We start from the raw sequence: 22,235 nt of genomic DNA, 5'->3' as shown, positions 1-22,235 counted from the left end.
TTTAAGGTAGGAGAGACTCTGTCTCACATGCGGTGGCTGGTCTACCTATTTTATGACTGGATTTTACCCAAATTGTCGGTTGCAAAATATCCACCCAACAATGTACTTAGGGGGCAGGCCCATTAAAAATCACACAGTCACACACATGGATCGTCAAACTCCCTTTGAATATCAATCTTTTGAGTTCCTCATCCAATGTTGCCTCTAATGAAGTGTCAGACTCCCTCTGAATTTGATATCAATCTTCCTTTTCTTAATATCATTTAGAGGTAGTATCTCCAGAAATGACTCCTAGAAATGGCTCCTCTTCATGGGGCACTTAGATTACTCATACTTTGGCTTCTCATAGAGACTTTATTTCAACTTCTTTATATAAATGTACTTTTGGTCATAAAAATCATATTTTCATCCTTCTATTTCCTAGTGATTACTACCATATTTATCCATCTACGAATGTGCTTTTTCTCCTTACACTTGACTTCTTACAATTCTTATAATCTTCATGGTATTATTATTTTCCTCATCCAATTCAAATGATAACAAAACAAATTATTGAACTTCTATCTTTTATATAACCAAAGTGTTCAACCCCGTCATCATCCTCGGTGACTTAGATCTCCATTGTTGTGACCAGTCCATGCTCCGTGTTATATTCACTGTTTATATTCCTTTTAAATCGTGCATCCTCCTCAGATCTCAATTGTTGTGACCAGTTCTTGCTTTCATTGTCTCGTAATAATTGTGGATGTTGTCCACCTTATTTCTCCACCTGCCCATCCACGGGGTAACCCTTCAATGCATGATGGATAAGTTACAATTTGGTTGCCATGGTCTTTGTCTTGCTTAATTGCTGCTCATCTCAATCGGGCCACCAATGTTACTGAAAACAATAAGCGCTGCGAATGTAGAGTGCATGACTTCTGACATTTACTGTTTCCATAACCTCGTCAACTACAGCTTCGATTTTCCTATGTACATCATCGACTTGCATATGTGCAGGAAACTCCGCCCGACATCTCACTGGCACTCTATTTGTATTTGAAAAACACAATCAAACTTTCATGGCTCATTTTCGAATTAATTGTTATTTGACACTGGTTGCTTTTGCTGAGTATTGTCTTCTAAATACATGGAGTCGCTGTTTGTATATTTTCTAATGAATCCTTCAATTACATTCAATGCATTTGTCTGTATATGTCGTTTCTTCATACTTCTGCCATCCATATAAATTTCTGAATACACTGTAGTACACAAGATTGATATCCATTCGAACATTGACATAGTGGGTTTGACATAGGCTCATACACCTCATTTTAATGTAATTGCTGGTGCAATCGCTGCTCAATGATTTATGATGAATGCTGTTGTGAACACTGCTGCATATTAATTTTTAATGTTTTGAATCCTCATATACCATCATTTGTGTTTGGACTGTCTTTGGGTCGTTGAACTATAAGTCACCTTCATATCTGTTATATTTGTTTCAGAATTAGCATAGTCCAGACTCCACAGACTATTGTATGTGCGTAAGTATATTCTTTATACAACATTGTTTATCTCATCTTCAATATTTCCCAGTCAATATGAATTCTAATGCCAACATGTTGTTTTCAATGTCTCCAAACTTCACAAGCCATGGGAAAGCAACACTACTCTGATACCATGTTAATTTTGGTATTGCTGCAAATGTAATAGCATTGCCTGTGATCTTTTTGTTTTCCAAATGCAATGATCCCTCTTGCATTTATTTTGAGGATGAGGCAAGGAAAGACATGTCCCTTCATGGGACATGTCTATTCATTATTATGTGATTAGTATAATTACAATTGATTGTGTATCTATATAGATATGTATGTATGTATGTATATTCAGTTTAGTCTCATGGTATTTATCAGACTGAAGCTACAAAACATCAACATTTGTAACTGCTTAACTATATGAATTGTAACCCGCTCAATGAATTTTTTGTGTACCAAATTGAGGACCCGTGCTCAATGCTCTTGGGAAATCGTAATTCTGATCAAAATATTGATTCAATCTCGATCAAAGAATAGAGCTCTCCAATAGCTTTCAGTGAATAAATTGGGACAAAAATGAAGCTTGTATATTATGAAGTGACGGCATCAACAAGTTTGCCAAATTTTTTGGGAAACCCTGACCAGATATATTATTTATTCATCTTGGATGTTTGTGTTTCAGGCTGATCGTGTGGACCTCTACCAAATTTCTCATTTTTTTGTAATGATAGTGATGGGTTTTCCCTGTGCCATATGTGTTCATTTTAACAGAAAAAAGAAATCAAACTGTCAGATAAGATAGAAAAAAACATTTTGTTGGATTTCCAGGTACCTAGAGCTCTGTAAAGTTAAACAGATTATGTTTGAGAGTTATATGCATGTAATTGACTTGCTTGGAAGGCATCTCGAGTTGGGTTTTCAGCATTAGCAAGTTCTAGGAACTGGTCATTTGCAGAGAGCATATGGAATTAAATGTAGGACAGAAGAAATAGGTTTTTGTAGACTTTGGATATCTCCAGCAATTGCCTTGTGAGCATGTAACCTAGAATTTAGCATAAAATGGGAGGAAGCACATGACTATTTTCTGGAGTTCTTATCAAAATTAGGTTTGACCAAAAAATAAACTTGTGCTGTTTATTTGTGTGATTGTTGCTTTGTGTATCCATATTTCACATCATATATTCATATTTCCTTCATTAAAATATGCGAAATGAACAATTCTGTGATGCATAATGAAAGTTCTCAGTTTTAGAATCAGTAGAATCTGTGTTTGTGGATTAGATATTGTTTTACAATAAATAACAAACTTTAAATGACAGTTCAGATCGGATTTCATGTTTTTAAATCAATTTTCCATTTTTTTTCCATTGGCACTTATTTAGCTTTTTAAAACTTGTTCTTAAAATGTGTCTAATATCAAAAATACAGAAATATGAAATGTATAACAATAATGTTAAAGTTGCAGACAATATTGAGGTCTTTTGTTGGAAACAGTATCTATTTTTACTTTTAGTAACTGTTTTGCTTTTATTTTATTTTATTAGTTTTGGACTATTGGCTCACAAGCTTAAAACAATTGCACTAATTTAATTAATGATATGTCACTGCTTGCAGGCTGAAGATGGCATAGGATTGCCTGAGGAATTAATTGACCCTACAAAATTTGGACAGGCTGCCAAGTTTTATTTCATCTTTATTAAATTTGATCTATTATGGTCCTTGAATCTTCTAGCATTGATTTTGTTGAACTTTTTTGAGGTTAGAAATGCAATTTTGTTTTTTGTAGTTGTTGTAGAGAGGCTTTTATATATATTTGAACGTAGTTAAAAATAAAAATGAAGTCAGTAATTAAACAAATAGTTTAAAAAGGATGATACATTGTTTTATAGATAAGGAAGAGAATGTGAAACGATGAATCACACCATATTAAAAGGAAAAAGTACGTTGGTTTTGTGGGAAGATGACTGGTAGGAATGGGATCTTGTGCTTCCATTAGAGACTACACTATTACTGCCTAATAAGTTTCTTTCCTTGCATGCTAAGACTGTTGAATTTAGGTAGCTATTTTATTGGACTTCTCTATGTGTGATTAATTTGTTTGGATTGTTATTGCTTTTAGGTACCCCTGTGGTGCAGTTCAAATCCTTGCAGCGACAGAAAATATTATTTCTTGGGGGATTTGCCATACTTAACAGCCAATCAATCTCTAATATATGAAGTTAGTTCATAAACACTTTTTTTTATTGTTAATAGAATATCAATATAAATGAGTCTTTGATATAGATTTCACTGTCTAGATTGTCAATTTCTGTTTGGCAATATATTTTTTCACGAGCAGAGTTATATGGTTGGTTTAACCATTTATCTAAAACATTTGAAGAACTTTGAAAACATTTTAAGTGCATGATATGTTAGATAGAAGACCATTGATTTGGTTGTCAATTTCCATTTGGGAATATATGTTTTATTTAATGAGCAGAATGATATAGGTAGTTAACAGAAAATCAAAACATTTGAAGAAAGTCCAAAATGAAACTTTTAAATCATATACATCTGCAAATTCATCAAGATATATCAGGAACAGAAAATTGCCTCATTTCTGTAAGTGATAGGAATATATTGTAGCATACATCTCATCATCATAGCAGAGACTGTTATCAATCAGAATGTATTTTAGCATACTTCTCATAGCCATAATAGAGATGGCTACCAATCAGATTGGTTGCATAATTTAGATTCACAGTTCGAGGATTCTCCAGGAGTCTTTGAGTCATAAATAGTCCTGAAACAAGTGATCCTAGCTGAGTCCTAGTGGCCCGAGACTCTCCAAGAAGTAGCTCTAGGCAAAACTCACTAGAATTTTGGTAGAAGTCCTGTCGAGTCTTTCTGATTTTTTGCCGAGACCCACGTCAGGTCAGCCTTGCCAAGTCCACCCCAAGTCCAAGTGTTGTTTCTATGGGAATCAGATTGCATGATTCTGATTGTATAATATATGCTATTTAGCAGAAGTGCAGATTGGATATTTGGTTCAAAGATCATTTTTGCATATACCAAATCACTATATTAATGAGTGATATATGTTCTCATATATCTTGTAACATCATATTATAAATGATATCAATTGTATAACTCAAGGATAATCATTTAGAAAGTGATATCATAAACTATTATTCTGGCAATTGATTGACTTCAATCACTAGCGTTTTATATATTATTAGAGACCTTTTAGAGAGAAGTCTTGTGCAATTGAAGTTAGAAAGTTAATTGTCCTTAATTCCTAAGTTCTAAAAAAAGGGGACATTACAAGTGGTATTATAGCCAATGAACGTGCTAGTTTGTGGGATGACCTTTAAGAAGAATTAAAGATGAGGACAATCTAGGGTTGGTACAAATTCAATGATAAATAGTCCAACCATGACACAATATATGAACACTAAAGAGAGACCAACTCAATTGTTGAGCAAGCTAATACAAGTAAGCAATAATGGCAACAGACGAGACAATATAGATCAATCCATCAACATTCAGTCTCCAACTGGATGCACTTCTATAAGAAGTTCAAGGTCAATAGTAACAACCTTCCCAATTAAAGAAGGATGCCAAGAAGGAAATGGAGCCATGATTGATCTACACACCAATTTCGATATGATTGGATTAAGGAAGGATTACAAAATGATATGCCCCTAAGCGATTATGCAAAACTAAGGATAAAGTACTTGCCTAAAGGAGGTAGAGCTCATCACCTTGATCCAAGGAGGAGTAGAAAGCATGAGCATTTAAATGAACAGAGGTTGACTGATTGTGAGTCGAAAATTGCATCAAGAGTTTCACATGCACACTCATCAATCCAACGATCACAACAAGTATCATTAGAAGCCTTGAAGATCATTACATCGAGGGGAGAAAGTGTAAGGAGTTTAAGAAGTCATAAAACCCTAGAAAAAGCTAAATCAATAAATATTCATCGAGCATATCAAGAAGCAATTGATTCTCTTGTATCGTTGTAAATTACACCCCTTGTAGCTCTTCATTGCATAATGCCTCCATTGTGCGCAAAAACTAGAACTCGACCTAAGCTTCCACATCACCCCATCTGCCTTGTCATCTTCCTTAACCAAACTTTTGACCACATGGCCTATTTGGCTAAGTGTGTGTGCATGCCGCAAAGACGTACGTGTAGCGTGTGTTTGTCCCTTGGATCTGCAATGTAAGTGTCTGTTGAGACATTACACTTGTTTTTTTCTGGTAGTGTAACACCTCTTTCCACTGCCCATTGATGTTACAAAATCTGATAGCTATGGTTTAACTCCATAGTTTGCCTTCATTTTCTCCCTCTTGGACATTTTTGGTGCTTTTGTTGGCTTTCTTGATTCTTGGCAATATGGTGACCATCCCTCCTATCTTGCCCCCTAACTAGAGGATGCATAACACCAAAATGTCATTTACCCTTCTAGATGCCCCTATAGTGGAGAGCCTTCTCTCTTGCATCTCTAAGTAGATCAACGAAAATACCATTAGAGTTGTAATGGTTGATCCTGCTTGTAGGGAAATTTTGTCATGAATGAGGTACTCCTGAGTCTTCATCAATGAAATCCATTGTGCAAGATACAAATAATGTTTGGCAACCATAAGGACTCAATAGACCATCCTTTCCCAATTTGGGGTCTACTACCTTGATGGTTTTTGTGAAAGCCAAAGTTGTCTCTAAGTCTATTATCATTATCCTTGAGTCAGACCTCTTTCAAGTAAAGCTGCATATCCCCTAATTGGTCTCCATGGGAGCGGTCCAATGGGTTGTCCATAAGTGCTTAAAATTCTCCCCCAAGGATACTATGCACGCTATCTAGGACACTGGATTTCAACCCCTGGTATCCCGTATTACAAAGTAATTGGTAAATATTTGCTTGATATTGACAGAGATTGAGAGGTCAATATATACAAAAGAATAAAACAATGTTTCCTTAGGAAACAATTGTAAAGAATAGAAATATTCTATTCTAGCTAAAAGAAAGCTAAAGAAAGCTAACAAATAACTACAAACTAACTAATATTAGAAACATTCTAATATTTATAATAGATTAGAAATAGATAACTATTAACTAATGATAGAAGCTTATCTATTATCGTAATACCCGTCCTTAATGGTTAATCTATCCACAACACCAAGCTGTCCTCTATATTTGACAAACTTATTAGGACCAAGAGGCTTGGTGAGAATGTCTGGACTCTGAATCTCTGGCAAATCGAGGTCAAGCTCTTCCTGAACAGTTGAGAGAGATAAATGCACATTTAAATGCCCGTACTGCTGATGCCAAAGTGTGCTAACAGAAGATTGCCGAGCAGCCATAGCTAAGCTCCGAGAATCAATAAGTCGGAAAAGACCATGATCCTCAAGACCTATTGCAACAATAGACTGAGTTGCCCTAGCAGTGATGGTACATTGATGTGAACTGAAGGTGACATCCAATTGTGGAGAATGTCGCAACAATTGACTGATTGAGAGGAGAATTAGTTCCATCCTTGGAATGTTGTAGACGTCAAGGAAAATTAGATTCATCCTGGCAGATTGAATCTGAATGTTGCCTTTACCGACAAAAGTGTACTCTACTCCACCATCGAAATAATAGAATTTGAATAAGGTTGGTTGTCAGTGAACCAGTTTCTGCGATGGGTGAAATTACGAGACACTTGAATCAATGTACTAGGCAAATGACTTCACATGATCTATGGGTTTTTTAGCCATGAAGGCGTAAAAAGCAAATTCTGTCTGCTTAGTGTGCTCTGCATTGTTCGCTTTGGGTTGCAAACTTGATTGCATAGATTGGGTAGCTAAGTGTTTCTGACATTCAACCTTCATTTGACCAAACTTGTGGCAATAGTTGCATTGAATGTTCTTCTTATGGGAGCCTTTTGAATCTGGAGCAGAGGATTTCTCCTGAGAAGGCTGTTGAGGCTTGCCTTTATCCTTTTGAAAGGATTTAGGAGCAAAGGCTTGCTTTGTGGAGTTGGAGTTGGAACTGCTACCGAACTATTGTTTCCACCAATCTTGTTGAAGCAGAAGTGTGTAGAGATATGTGAACTTCAGATCAACACAAAAAGAAGTGATGTTGAGAGTCTTGATAAAATGCTCATAGGACTTGGGTTAACTCCTGAGAGTGATGACAACAATGTCCTCTTCCTCTATCTTGTGAACAATGGCAAGTGATCGATCACGGATTTCGTGAATCCTATTTAAGTGAGCCTGGAGAGATGTTCGCTCATCCATGATAATAGAAAACAGGGTCAGAAGTCTCATGAAGGTTTTTGAGATGTACCCATATCTTGGCAACTGTCTTGCTAGATGGAATTTGAGAGAGCTGATCATTAGCTACAGATAATTTGAGAAGCATAACCCTTTCCCGATTATTCAAATCCCATGTATCTTGATTAGTACCAGGGGCAATCAGATGCTGTGTAACACCTAGGAAAATCTAATTAGTATTTTGATATTCAAAAATTGATACTAACCGCTACTTCCAAGTCCTATAATTCCAACCATTGAATTTTGAATTGCTCTTGAGCAAGATATTAGTCAGAGATGCCATAACACACTTTTCAGTTAAAAAATGTGAAAAAATGTGAAGGCACGTACTTCGAGAAAAAAATGGAAGGCCCAGAAAAATTGAAGGGGTACCCAGGAGAGAGCTTGAAAAACTTAGAAAGAATATGTTGTTGATTTTTGGATCCGCTGGCTTGAAAATTGAGGCATGAAAATCAAGGCACAAAAAAACCAGACAACCTAGTTGAGATCTCAAAAAACCCACCAAGAATCTGTAAATTGTTTTTGATCTGGTATAGAAAATTAGGGTTTTGAACAAAAATAACCTTGTTACAAAAAAAACACAAGAAATGGTGGAAACGAGTAGAAAAAATAGACGACGGTTGTAGGAAAATGGCCATAAGAAGTAGATAACACAAAAAATAATTTCGAAAAATAGTGCTCATAATTTCGAACAAGAAATTATAATATTATTCAAAAAAATTCAAAGAATTGGCTTTGATACCAGATTACGAAGTAATTGGTAAATATTTGCTTGATATTAACAGAGACCGAGAGGTCAATAAATACAAAAGAATAAAACAATGTTTCCTTAGGAAACGATTGTAAAGAATAAAAACATTCTATTCTAGCTAAAAGAAAGCTAAAGAAAGCTAACAAATAATTACAGACTAACTAATATTAGAAACATTCTAAAATTTACAATAGATTACAAATAGATAACCATTAACTAATAATAGAAGCTTATCTATTATCATAATATCATGTGGGGGCTTTTTTGTTGGATCATTTCTAGCCCACTCATCCAAGGCCCATGCTTTCCCATTAGGATCTTCTATTTGAAGCTTATAACAAATATACGATGTAACATCCCCTTTTTCCCAGCCTTAAATAATAACTATCATGTTATTGAGCACAATTACTTTTCCCATTCATTAGCATGAGAAGGCAGTTATAACAACTATTTTGCATATTCATATGAAAGAGATCAACAATATACTGGATTCATTGAATTGCCTTAACCAACAATTGAAAGAGCATTTGACCAACAAATGCAATATTTAGCTACCTGCATAACTAACAACTACGACATGGAAAGAGAGATCTTTTTTTGTTAAGAAAGATACATTTACTTTTCAAATGAATACAGTTTTACAACTATTTTACATATTCAGATGGAAGAGAGCCAACGGCTATAACAAAATAATTGAAAATAAACAATCAATTAAATGATCATATCTTCAACTTAAAATTTCAAATTCATAAAAGTAAAATACCCATTACTGGAAGATATTTGAATGCAGATCACATCTCTGTCTTGTGCAAGCGTTCGCATCCGGTGGACATGAGAAGCATTGTCAAGGGCTTAACCTCCCAACCACGGGCCCTTAAGTATACCCACACAATCTCTACTGAGAAAGACCCTCCCTATTCGAAATTAGGCTTGGGATACCATTGTCTAGCCACTAAGCATCCCGGTGTTAGAGTATCAACCCACCGCTCGACTAGACAACCAGACTTATACAATGGATTACTATGAGCTGTGTAACGCCCCACTAGGGAACCGAAGAGAAATTAACCTATAATGTCACTAAGTTTGCTAAACTTTTTTTTTTGAAAGATTAAAACAATCAAGAGATAACAAAGCGGAAGCAATAACATACATATATAAGCAATACAATAGAAGTTACATCTCTCAAGAGTTCCTTAAGATTGAATCACATATATATGTTTCATTGAGTTTCGTAAGTAAACAAAGTCCATGTCATAGAATAATTCACATGTACAAAATCACATAAAAGAATATACAAGTACATAAGATGCCACATAGCATAACTTGAATACATACTCATCCTCTGCACATGTCGTAGGGTTTGAAATGCTAAAAGGCTATACATCATGATAAGATACAACATCTTGTGGGATCTCAAATAACAAAGTACAATAGACTTGAATATGACCATAGAACATAATCACAAGACAAGAAGAATAGAACAATTGCACAAGGTTCATCCAACATTAACATCCAATTGTCAAATCTCAATGGTATAAGAAACACTACCACCCAACCTCGTGGAACCTAAATGATCCACACCTACCGTGCTGAGGAGATAATCTTAAGTCCTAAATGGATAACAATCCAAAACTCATAGCAAGAATCTAAGTCAAGGAATCTTACTAGCAATCTATCTCAAAGGTACCAAGTACACAAGTAACATCTAATCCTAGAGGCAAACAAAGACACATGGGAAACCTAACATGCATGTGGGCAAGTGTCATCACATGAGTCAACTCTAAGGTTCTCTTGGTAGTCTCTCAAGACCTAAGCCCCCTAGTGACTCTATGCGACATCAATATCTTTTCTTACAGTCAAGGTATACTAACAAGGGAAGGTCGTAACCAAACACCCTCTCTACTCCCGTCCTAGCCTATACTAGCACTCGAGGCATGGGCGAGGTAACACATTGACTCCTGTTAATTCATTTTAACCCTATTAATGAAATGTTATCAGTTATTAATACAACTTACAATGGTTTAACCAGGCAACCTCTTTAGGGCTCCAACCTCCATTGTAAGCCACTTCCCAACATGCACATAATAATCCCACCCTAAGCTAATAAATGTATATCTCATAAAATCACAATAGTCACATTAGTCCTATACGAGCCACTGGACAACACCAATAGATAAGCGATCGAAAATGCATAGATTATATCCAAAGAAATCACAATACATGAGCTTACAAAGAAGAATTGGATCTCATCATAGAAACACGTGAACATAACACATTGGTAGGGAATGAAATAATTGTGACAAAACAACATCACATAAAAGCATCATAAAAACAATCATTTCCCAAGCCTCTGGTAACATACCTATTTGGCCGAACTACTAGATTTCCCAAAAACCCATCACAAGATAACCATAACATCTTAGCATGCATTTAAATCAAGTGTAGTTATTCAGCCATTTTAGTTTTCGCTATGATTTCATAAAGATCAATTTGAGTCGAGTTCAAGTTTTCAATTTCATAGTTTTCTTTCTCAGTTAATAGTTTCCCAAGTTTAGATCACCATAATACAATTTCGCGTTTCCGTAGTTTAGAAAAAAACCCATTTCTAATAAAACTACATTTTTATTTAATCAACGATAATAGTCATTATTATTTACTTTAAAAATAATAATAACGATGATATTAAAATTTGATGTTAGAGAGAAATCCCATATTCAAAATAATATTTAATACATACTTTTTAAACTATGCTAATATTTAACTAATATCTAAATTTAACGAATCAAATCTAATTTACTACTAAATTGAATTTAATCACATTTAAAATTTAATTACAATTAATAAAACTAACTTCATATTAATAAAAATTAATAAATTTATTTATTTAAAAATACTAACATATACTATAATTCCCAAATTTTAAAATAATTTTATAATAATTAAATCTATATATAAAAAAATTAACATAAAAAAACTATATAAAAAAACTTACCCTCATATTTTTTTAAAGCCCGTAGGCCGGCGCTGCTGCAACAACCTTGCTGGCCGTAGCAGCAATATACTGCCGTACGACAATACCTGCTGTTGATGTATACCATTAGTTGAAGTGATATAAAGCACTTGAATTAATGATTTACATGAACCTTGTTTTACTGATAAGAATAATATACATATATATATACCCCCCCCCCCCCCCCACACACACACACACACGATTAATTGTCCATAAATGACTTCATCAAATTAGGCTCTTATCCTTGAAGAGACTATTGTTATCGGGGCTCTTGTATATATCTATTATTGCTGCCAAATGTAAAGTAAACAAATTACATTTGTTATGCATAGAACTATTGTCAGTTATGCCCACGTAGGGACGTTACCCTACATGGCCTTTAGCCAGGTAGAGTCATGTCTCTATGGGGACGTAACTCCTTTTTATATATAAATAATGCAAAGCAATCATTGAGGACATATATCAATAACAAGGCATATACTGTCCCAGTGATCGCTTTCCCTGCACAAAAACAAAAGACATTACTCAAGACAAGTTCATTAGTCCTCCATTACGATTCAAGTTTGAAGATTATCTTGCACAGACTGTTATACAAGTTCAAAGATCTGCATTGTTAGAACAAGGCAGTCAAACCGATATACAAGTAAGTAAATCTGAATTTGTTCAGTCTGCAATTATAGTTTATCTCTATCAGAGATCCTGCATTTAACATGGTATCAGAGCCATCCTGATAGGAAATTCTGTTATTCAGAATTAAAACTAAAATCTCAGATTTATCAATATTAGAATTTTGTCCTCAAATTCAAAATGGTTAATCACGTAAGATTAGAGGATAGACTTGAGGGAGCAACAAACTTTTCATCATGGAAAATTCGAGTCATGATAGTACTAAGAGAAATGGAATTAGAAGAGTACATAGAATCAAACAAATCTATTCCTGAAAATGATCCAGATAAAACATGATGGAAAAGACACAACAACAAGGCCATGAAAATTATTATAGACTTTGTGAAGGATCATATTTTCCCATCTATATCCAATCTTAAAATTGCATTTGAGATGTTCTCTACTATTAAGAACACTTTTGAAATCAATAATACTAGTAGATTGCTAACTTTAAAACAAGATCTTCTATACATAAAAATGAATAAGGGGGAGTCAATTACATCCTATTTTCTAAGAATCTCTGAGTTAAAAGATCAACTTGCAACAATAGGAAGTCAAATTGATGACAAAGAACTCAACATGATAGCTTTAAGAGAACTTCCACTATCTTGGGAAATCTTTATTCAAGGTCTAAGCTCTCGACCTGAGCTTCCTAAATTTGAATTACTCAAAAATGAATGCACTTAGGAAGAATCAAGATTAGTTTTAAGAGGATTAAGCATAAATCAAGAGGGAGACATTTAAGCTTTTCATGCAAATTCTAACAAGAAAGGAAAATTCAAACGTAATAAGAAGGGATTTAACAAATCATATAAGAAACGAGATTGGTCAAAAGTAAAATGCTTCAAATGTGACAAAATTGGTCACTCTTACAACTTTTGCCCTGAATGAAAACAAATTCAAGCAGCCCTAGCAGTAATCAAGAAGAGAAAGAGGAAAAAGAAGAAAACCTTGCATTTTATCTAGCTCTCTCAAATGAATTAAACTCAAACAAAAACACTTGGATTATAGATAGTGGAGCAACTTGTCATATTACAGGTTTTGGAGCAACTTGTCAGAAGAAGTAACCATTGGAGATAAATCTACTCATCCAATTAAAGATATTGGGTCTTGCTCAATTCATCTGAATTCAAGTGTTACTCTCCAACTTAAAAATGTTTTATACGTACCTGGTTTAAAAAGAAATTTGGTCTCTATCTCCGGTCTTGCTGATCAAGGATTTAGAATCACCTTTCAAGAGGATAGAGTTGTATCTTGGCCAAAGAACTCTAACATCATGAAAGCTATATCTATCGGATTTAGAGATGGAAGTTTATATAAACTTTGTTATCATCAAAATTGAGCCCTAAGTCATGAAACATCAAATTCCACCGAAATTTGGCATAGGAGACTAGGCCACCTTCATTTCTGTGCATTGTCATCAATAGGGAAAATTGTAAAAGGATTACTTAGTCTCAAAACTAATCACTTAGGCATTTGCAAAGGATGTGCCCTAGGCAAAAACACCAAGCAATCCTTTCCTACAAGCATTCACAAATCAAAATCTGTACTTGAACTTATTCACATAGATGTATGTGGTCCTATGTCTGTACCTTCCCTAAATGGGTGTCTCTATTATGTAATTTTTATTGATGACTATTCTAGAAGAATTTGGATCTATTTCCTCAAACAAAAGGAATTGATTGAAGTATTATCAAAATTCAAAGAATTTAAGGTTCTAGTTGAAAAGTAGTCAGGACAGAAAATAAAAATACTAAGATCAGACAATGGAGGTGAATGCATCTTTGAAATTTTCAAAGATTTTTTTATTATTGTTGGGATTAAGAGGGAATTTTCTGTACCATATAATCCTTAACAAAATGGAGTTGCAATGCGTTAAAATAGATCAATTATTGAATCAACTAGAGCAATGATGCATGACCAAAATCTTCATACTTCTTTTTGGGCCGAAGCATCTAACAATGCACTTTACATTCAAAATAGATGTCCTCACTTAGTATTAGAAAACACCACTCTTGAGGAAGTATTTTCGAGTATCAAACCATATTTAAGTCACCTAAGAATATTTGGGTGTCCTGTTTATATTCATATTCGTAAAGAGAAAAGAACAAAACCAGAACCATTTGGAAAGAAGGGAATACTCATTGGATATAGTTAAAAAAACAAAGGTTACAGGATCTATGTTTCGGGTCAAAGAACAATTGAGATTAGTAGAGATGTTAAATTTGGATAAGATATTGCCTTTAATCTTTCTAAGAACAGTGATGAATCATATACAGAACCTACCCCTAAATTAGATGAAGATCACCCAATAGAGAATGAGAGGGAGAATGATACTGAACCTCCTTCACCTACTATCTCAAATCCTGAGAATATTGAAAATGGTAACAATAAAAAGAGACCACTTTGGGTTAGGAAAATGATAGAAGAGAATCATGTTGAACTTGATGAAGTAATTGGAGAAAGCAAGAGAACAAGAAATCAGTCATATTATTTGGCACTATTTATCGAACTTATCAAAACAAAATCTTCAAATGTTGAAGAAGCCTTATCAAGTAAACCTTGGAAAGAAGCAATGATTGAAGAATATAATTCAATACTAAAAAGTGATATATGGGATGTTGTACCCAAACCTAAAAACAAATCAATTGTTTCTTCTAAGTGGCTTTACAAAATCAAACGTGCACCTGACGACAGCATTGAAAAATACAAAGCCAGATTTGTAGGATGCGGGTTCTCAGAGAAGGAAGGTATCGATTATGAAGAAACCTTTGCTCCAGTTGCTAGATACACATTTGTTAGGACTATCTTGGCAATTGCAACATCCAAAGGATGGAAAGTTCATCAAATGGATGCTAAAACAACATTCTTAAATGGTGAAATTGAAGAAGAAGTTTATATTGAGCAACCATAAGGGTTCATCACTCATGACAGAAATTCTCACGTGTAAGTTAAAGAAAACACTATATGGTCTTAAACAAGCTCCCAGAGCATGGTATGAAAGAATAGACAACTATCTAACAAAGTTAGGGTATTCTAAGAATGAAGCTGATCCTAATTTATACTTCAAAATAGATGGTGATGGCATGATTTTTCTTGTGTTATATGTTGATGATTTGTTGATAACAAGTGAAGAACATTTTATAAACAAGTGCAAACAAGAACTAACAACAGAGTTTGATATGAAAGATCTAGGTCTTCTCCACTACTTTCTAGGACTAGAAGTCTGACAAAAGGGGAACTACATTTTCCTGAATTAGGGAAAATATATTATTGATATTTTGACGAAATTTGGAATGATGGATTGTAAACTAGTTACTACTCCTACGGAAGTCAACCTACATAAGCTGAAGGATGATGTGATCAAATTTGAATCTACTGATCCTACTTATTACAAACAGATTATTGGATCTTTAATGTATTTGGTGAATACTTGACTTGATATATGTTATGCTACTAATACCTTATGTTAGTTCATGTGCTCCCCAAAGAAGATACATCTAATGACAGCCAAATATATCTTAAGATATCTAAGAGGTACAATTGGTATGGGACTTAGATATGATCAAGTCGAAATCAATCTTCATGGATATTCAGATTCTAATTGGGCAGGCAACTCTAGTGAACATAAAAGTACTATTGGATGTTGCTCAAGTCTTGGATCCGGGATTATTTTTTGGTTCAACAGAAACCATTCCTCAGTTGCATTAAGCTCTATTGAAGCAAAATATATAGCCTCCTCGATGGGAGCCAGAGCAACTATATGGTTACGAAAGTTACTAGTTGATATGTTTAAGCCAACTATCATTCACTCCGATAATCAGAGTTGTATCAAGCTTTCAGCTAATCCAGGTTTTCACAATTGATCTAAGCATATTGAAATACCTTATCATTACATTAGAGATATGGTAGATCGAGGTGTTAACAAATTGGAGTATATAAGTACAAATGAGCAAACAACGGATATTTTTACCAAGTCTCTTGCCAAAGTGAAATTGGAATACTTCAGAGGAAAACTTGGTATGATTAAATTGTAATGTTGAATATTGAATTTAAATTTAAATTTATGTGTTTATGCTTCTATGGTTGTTTAGTTGCATTAGACATGTAATGAAAGGTGATGATCTTTTATGGACATATATATTTAGAAGTAATCTTTGTAAGGTGACGATCTTGCAAATGATAGGCCTGTTATTATGACAGTTTTGTTCTGGATACGCTCGAAGTCATTGATAACGAATGCATTATGATTACTCGATATATTGTTTTGGACAATTAGAGATCATAATATATGTTATGATAGTGCTCATAACATGGTGATTATAATTATCTGACAAGTCACTATTTTAGAGTGTTAAAGTTAGATTATGTATTGTGTATAGATATCCTAAATTCTGATATCTCTTAAAGTGTTTGTCACTTCTCCCTTGCTAAGAGGGAGTGTTGATGTATAGCAATAGTCAAAGTGATATTGAGCACTTCAATTAATGATTTACATGAACCTTGTTTTACTAATAAGAATAATATGCATATATACCTACACACACATATATGATTAATTGTTCATAAATGACAAATCGAGCTCTTATCCCTGAAGAGACTATTGTTATCGGGGCTCTTGTATATATCTATTACTGCCGCCGATTGTAAAGTAAAGAAATTACATTTGTTATGCATAGAACTATTGTCAGTAATGCCCACGTAAGGACATGACCCTACGTGGCCTTTGGCCGCATAGAGTCATCTCTACGGGGACGTAACTCCTTTTCATATATAAATAGTGCAAAGCAATCTTTGAGGACATATATCAAGAACAAGGCATATACTGTCCTAGCGATCACTCTCCTTGCAAGAAAACAAGAGACATTATTCAAGACAAGTTCATCAGTCCTCCATTACAATTCAAGTTTGAAGATTATCTTGCATAGACTGTTATACAAGGTTTGAAGATCTGCATTATTAGAACAAGATAGTCAAACCGATATACAAGTAAGTAAATCTAAATTTGTTTAGTCTGCAATTATAGTTTATCTCTATTAGAGATCTTGCATTTAACACTTGCTGCTACGACAACAAGTCTGCTGTGTGGCATGCATTAGCAGCCATGTAAGGAGATGGGGTTGGGGAGGTGGTGGTTCCCACCCCCTCAATTTAAAAAAAAGAAAAAAAGAAAAGAAAAGAAAAGTTACCCCAATACAATAATGAATATAAAATTACCACAGTAGTATGAATACGATAATGAAGATTTCCCAACTCTCACGAAAGGTCAAGTTTCCCAACTTGATACTTCAATGACTGGTTTCCAATTGTTCATGACAAAATCTTCTCACCAACAACCCATGAATTCAGCTGTGCAAATTGAAGCATATTCGGTCACAATGGAAATACAATCACGATCAATGTCTATGGTTGCCACTGTTCCTGTTTCATTAGATGAAGGTTTTAGTTTACATGCATGGTTGGGCAAGATCACTATGAAAAGAAGGTAGGTTGTGCTACCTCTTAATAATCTTCCTATCAAGAAAACTAAGTCTAAATCTTTGAAAGTCAAGATTGTTTCAAGAATTGTACTGGATTCTGAATAGACTATTTGTAGAGGTTGCTGAACCATTGGTGGACAGACCAACTGAAGAACTTAACCATTCGGATTACAAGTTCACCAAAATTGAACTTGGTAATAAATCACGGTTGGGTTGTTTACAGGATGCTCAAGATGCACTTGCTAATGTATCAAAGAGTAATCATGAGTTATGGGAGAAGAAGAATCAGCTGAAACAACAGTCTTCACAACATGTAGTCCCTACATCTCAGACACCCTAGGAGAAACGGATAATTGAAGCAGCAAAGACTTGGTTTGGAGAAGTTGTTTGTGAAGGAGTTCCGGCCATCAAAGATGTGGTCAAAGTTCTTGAATTTATCAAAGGTATTGAAGAGATGTTGCATGACCTGATTGCATCTTTGAATCAAGAAGTTGACACCTTGAAAGAAATTCTGTGTGATTGGAATGTAATTGTCAGTTCTGATTTGGATGGCATGGTTGCATGTGGAGTTGTTCCATCTTGTGAGATGTTCTACAAATGTCAAGGGCTCACAAGTCACAAGGAGGAGACAATAAGGAAACTTATAACAAAGTTGCAAGCAGCTTTAGAAGAGTGTCAATCGATTAAAATAGAGACCATGTGTATTCTGGAACAAATGCGATGTCAAGTTCTCATTGAACATGACAACTTGGTCTCAATGGAGGAGATGACTTCTGAATATACAGTCAGAGTTAATGCCGATCTAGAACCTGAAGAGTTTGGATCAAACACAATGAATAGGTTCGCTTTGTACAAATCATTAGCAAAGCACCTAAAATATTCTCTCGTGGCAACTTGCAAAGTTGTAAAATCAACATATGTTGATACAATTTGAATAGAAGCTATATCAAAGACAATGGAAATTTGAGAGCTTCCTCCAATGTCTGATGTTATGATCAAGTTCAAGGCACTTAAGAACAATCCTTAGGGTTGTTTCAACCTTTTCCGTTTTATGCTTTCTTTCCTTTTTCATGTTTTTAGATTGGAGAGGATGTATTGCATTAAATTGTGTAATTACATGTAATTCGATTTACATGTCCTTATGACATGTAATCCAATAACTTCTCTCGTTTAGTTAAAAAAAGTCAAAGTTGGTTGAGTTGCTCTCACTTTTTCCTCCACTTTTCTCTCAACTCCTTTGCCTATATAAATGAGTGTTTTCTCATTGTAAAAATCATCTTTTATTGTATGCAAGAAAGCTCTGGAGAAATTGTGCAAGCATAACTTTGATTGTGTAGTACTATTTTGAAAAAAAAGTGAATAGAAAGAAACAATTGGAGCTGAACTTTGATTGAGTGTAATTGTGATTCGTGCAAGTTGGAAGCTTTGACTCTGATTTGCATTTTTTTTCTTTGATTGATGTGTTTTTGTGTCTTTAATAATTGAGCATAAAGGATTAAGAAGCAATTGGAGCCAAAGATTGTGGTGATACATAGACTAGGATCTTTGACTGTAGCATGTGTCACCTTCTTAATTCACAAAAATAGTTAGAATTCTTTACTTCTGGAAGTCTTTGTGCCGCAATAGTAAAGGTTGTTCTTATAGCATAGATTAAGATTGGACTTAGAGACAAACCGGTACCCTTCAGCTAGCCTTTGTGTTAGTATTGGTTTATCGGTATCACCGTTTACATAGATAGAAGTGTAGATAAAGGTTTCATCTTGCCCATTACTCGCTTCGCAGATAAGTGGATTCCTTTCTAAAAGTCGAGGAAAGAATATTGGTAATACCCTTTCAAAATCTCTCATTTTCTTGCTTACCTTGAGTTGATCCAAGGAACGATGAGAAGGGGGAGCCTTCGCTTTAAGGTAGGATAGATTCTGTCTCACATGTTGTGGTCGGTCTATCTATTTTGTGACTGGATTTTTCCCAAATTGCCGGTTGCAAGTATGGCAAATGGAGTCCAAATGACATCAAACGAAGGCCAGATCCATAAATCGCTGAAAGTTGGATATGAATCAATCCTTAGAAGACCCTCTAACCATCCTTCTTAGCCTACAAGGGTCCAATATTAGGCTAATCCCTGAAATTTTGATGTTGGCAACTAATGGGGACATTACAACTTACCTGGCATGTCGCTCCTTGGAGGTGATTGCATGTGCTGACTCCTTTGGTGAGGCACATTGGTAGTATGCTCAGGCCTCTACTCTAGTGAGTTCAGTGGGGATTGGGATTGACCGCCGTACCCCTTTTATTTCTCTTTGGATGGTTCCGCTCATTTCCTCCCTCTACTATAGGAGTTAAATGGGCATGTCATGATGGACATCTACAAATGGTATATTGTCATGACACAGATTAACCCCTTTGGTGGGGGGGGGGGTCTGTTTGAGGATGGCCTTCTATGTAGAGCACTACATGGATACTTAGGATGGGGTGTGTGTCCTTCGTATTCAAATAGACCACCAAATTGATAGAAAGGACCACATCTGTCACCTTTGTGACATGGGGAAGGTGGAGACAGAGATACACTATTTTTCGCTGCTCCATATACTATGAAATGAGAGAGATTTTACTGCTTGTTCAGGGGGTGCCAGTCCCTTTCATCCTTCTTCAGATACACTAACCAATGGCGTCTTGCGCTCTATCTTTAGGAGGCCACGCAGCTTCGGGATCACACCTTACAACTTTAGGTCTTGTCAAGATAGGACTATGGATCAGCTCATCACCTCTTCCTTGATGACTATCGCTCCGTCTAGTTGCACCAAGCGGTTGCTTTGCCCCCTATCTTCAGGACATACCAGATCTGTTACCCTATGTCCCCATGCAGCTTCTTAAATGCAATTTGTGCTTAAATTTAAAATAAGCTATGAAAAGGGGGGGTGGGTAGCAACTGCTGCTTATTGAGAAAAATGACATATGGCTCCACAAGATATTTTCCCTCTGTTTTGTTGTGTTTTATTTTTTCTCAATTCATTTATCTACAATTTATTTTATTAGGATTTTATTTAAATAATCTATTTTAGCTGTTTGAAAAGAAATAAGCAGCAAAATTCATTAATCCTAGGGCCACCAGCTCCACGAATTGCTGCTAAAAATGTTGAGTAGCGGCTGTTAGCCAAAATAAGCTTAGCAACTGCATGGGGACCTACCCTTAGACCTTGTAGAGGATACACATGGCAGAAACCCTCCACTTCCAGCGGCCCCCAGAGATGGCCCGGGGCTTCCTCTTGCCACAAACCATATCACTTCATTTTGGACTACTCTATGACGATGAGTGTTCAGTTTGTTTTTTGCTTCTAGTTCCTGTCCTTTGTTGGGTTCTTTCTTTGCTGTTGTTTTGTTTTCTCTTTCCTTGGGCACCGTTTGGTGTTCCTGCTATTGGCTATTCCTTTGTTGTATGTTCTCAGTCTCTTGGATCCTTTTGTATTCTCTTGTTGGACATGAATAAATTTATCTTATCTTTATCTTTGTTGTAAACCCAGGTAATTGAATTATATCTATACTTTTTGCCATGATGTCTATAGAGAGTGCTACTGTAGGTTACACAGTAAGATAATTTGACCGAAGAAAATTCTTGATTACTTAGAATTTGTTTTTGCTTCATTGGTTGCAGTCTGATCCCAGCATTTAGCCCTAGTGAATTCAAATACTGCAAGTACATTACCTGTTTAACTGAATAATAATTCTTGCATTTTGGTGTATTAAATCCTTTTATTTTTTAATTGCAGCTCGTCACTTTGTGCATTCTTTCTGTACACACGTTTTTTCCCATCAGCTACACGGGATTCAAACTCTTTCGGAAAAATTCACTTAATATTTTAAAGGTAAATTTCAGATGTAAAGCTCTCCTATTACTTTAAGTATAGTCAAAATTAGATAATCATTTTTTACACTGAATGTTATTTTTAAAACTATGTACCCATTGGAGTGTATTATTGAAGCTTTTTTCAAAGTGCTAAATAAATGTTCATCGTTTGATAAAAACTATTTTGTAGTCTGTACCTTTTTTCAAGGGATAATTTTGAAGCAGTATTGTTTCAGCTAATATGCTGCACTAATCACTCTTTTCATGCAGCAGATCTCAAGTAATTCTCATCCTCTTTTTTTGAAGCTTGATATACACATTGAGACACTAATGTGAGAGTGTTAGGATGACTTAGTTTTTATCTGACATAAAAAAATTGTGCAAATTGAGACATGCAACTAGGAATAAAAGAAATATAAAGATGCTTGCATATATGTTGTTTTAGGTGGCCTTTATAGCTCTGGAGGCAGGTTGCTACTGTTTCTTATGTTCACTGATAGGAGATTCGTATGTCAAAGAAAAAGAGTTTCCAATTTGCCAGTGTTGTTTATTACCTACTAAAGCAATCTATTTTGTAGGAATTGACAAAAATCATTAATTTGAAGGACACTCGTAGAACAAAAATCGTTGTGGATTGTTTTGATGGGAGTAACAAGACAAGGT

At 35.0% G+C, this 22,235-nt stretch overlaps 1 protein-coding gene across 2 annotated transcripts in view; it reads left to right on the top strand.

Annotated features, from left to right (window-relative positions):
- Positions 1-22,235, top strand: part of TPC1 (two-pore channel 1) — a 288,494-nt gene that overhangs the window by 3,999 nt on the left and 262,260 nt on the right. For both annotated transcript variants that reach the window (XM_089821751.1, XM_089821750.1), the window contains exons 2-4: positions 3,132-3,275; positions 3,637-3,735; positions 21,496-21,591. In XM_089821751.1, coding sequence (XP_089677877.1) covers positions 3,132-3,275; positions 3,637-3,735; positions 21,496-21,591 — 339 coding nt within the window. The remainder of the gene's footprint in view (positions 1-3,131; positions 3,276-3,636; positions 3,736-21,495; positions 21,592-22,235) is intronic.

This window comes from Cupressus sempervirens, chromosome 3 (genome assembly GCF_028749045.1).
Source record: "Cupressus sempervirens isolate cs-2001-9-10 chromosome 3, ASM2874904v1, whole genome shotgun sequence".
In the NCBI taxonomy this organism is placed as follows: domain Eukaryota; kingdom Viridiplantae; phylum Streptophyta; class Pinopsida; order Cupressales; family Cupressaceae; genus Cupressus; species Cupressus sempervirens.
This window is presented reverse-complemented; position numbering and strand designations above follow the sequence as displayed.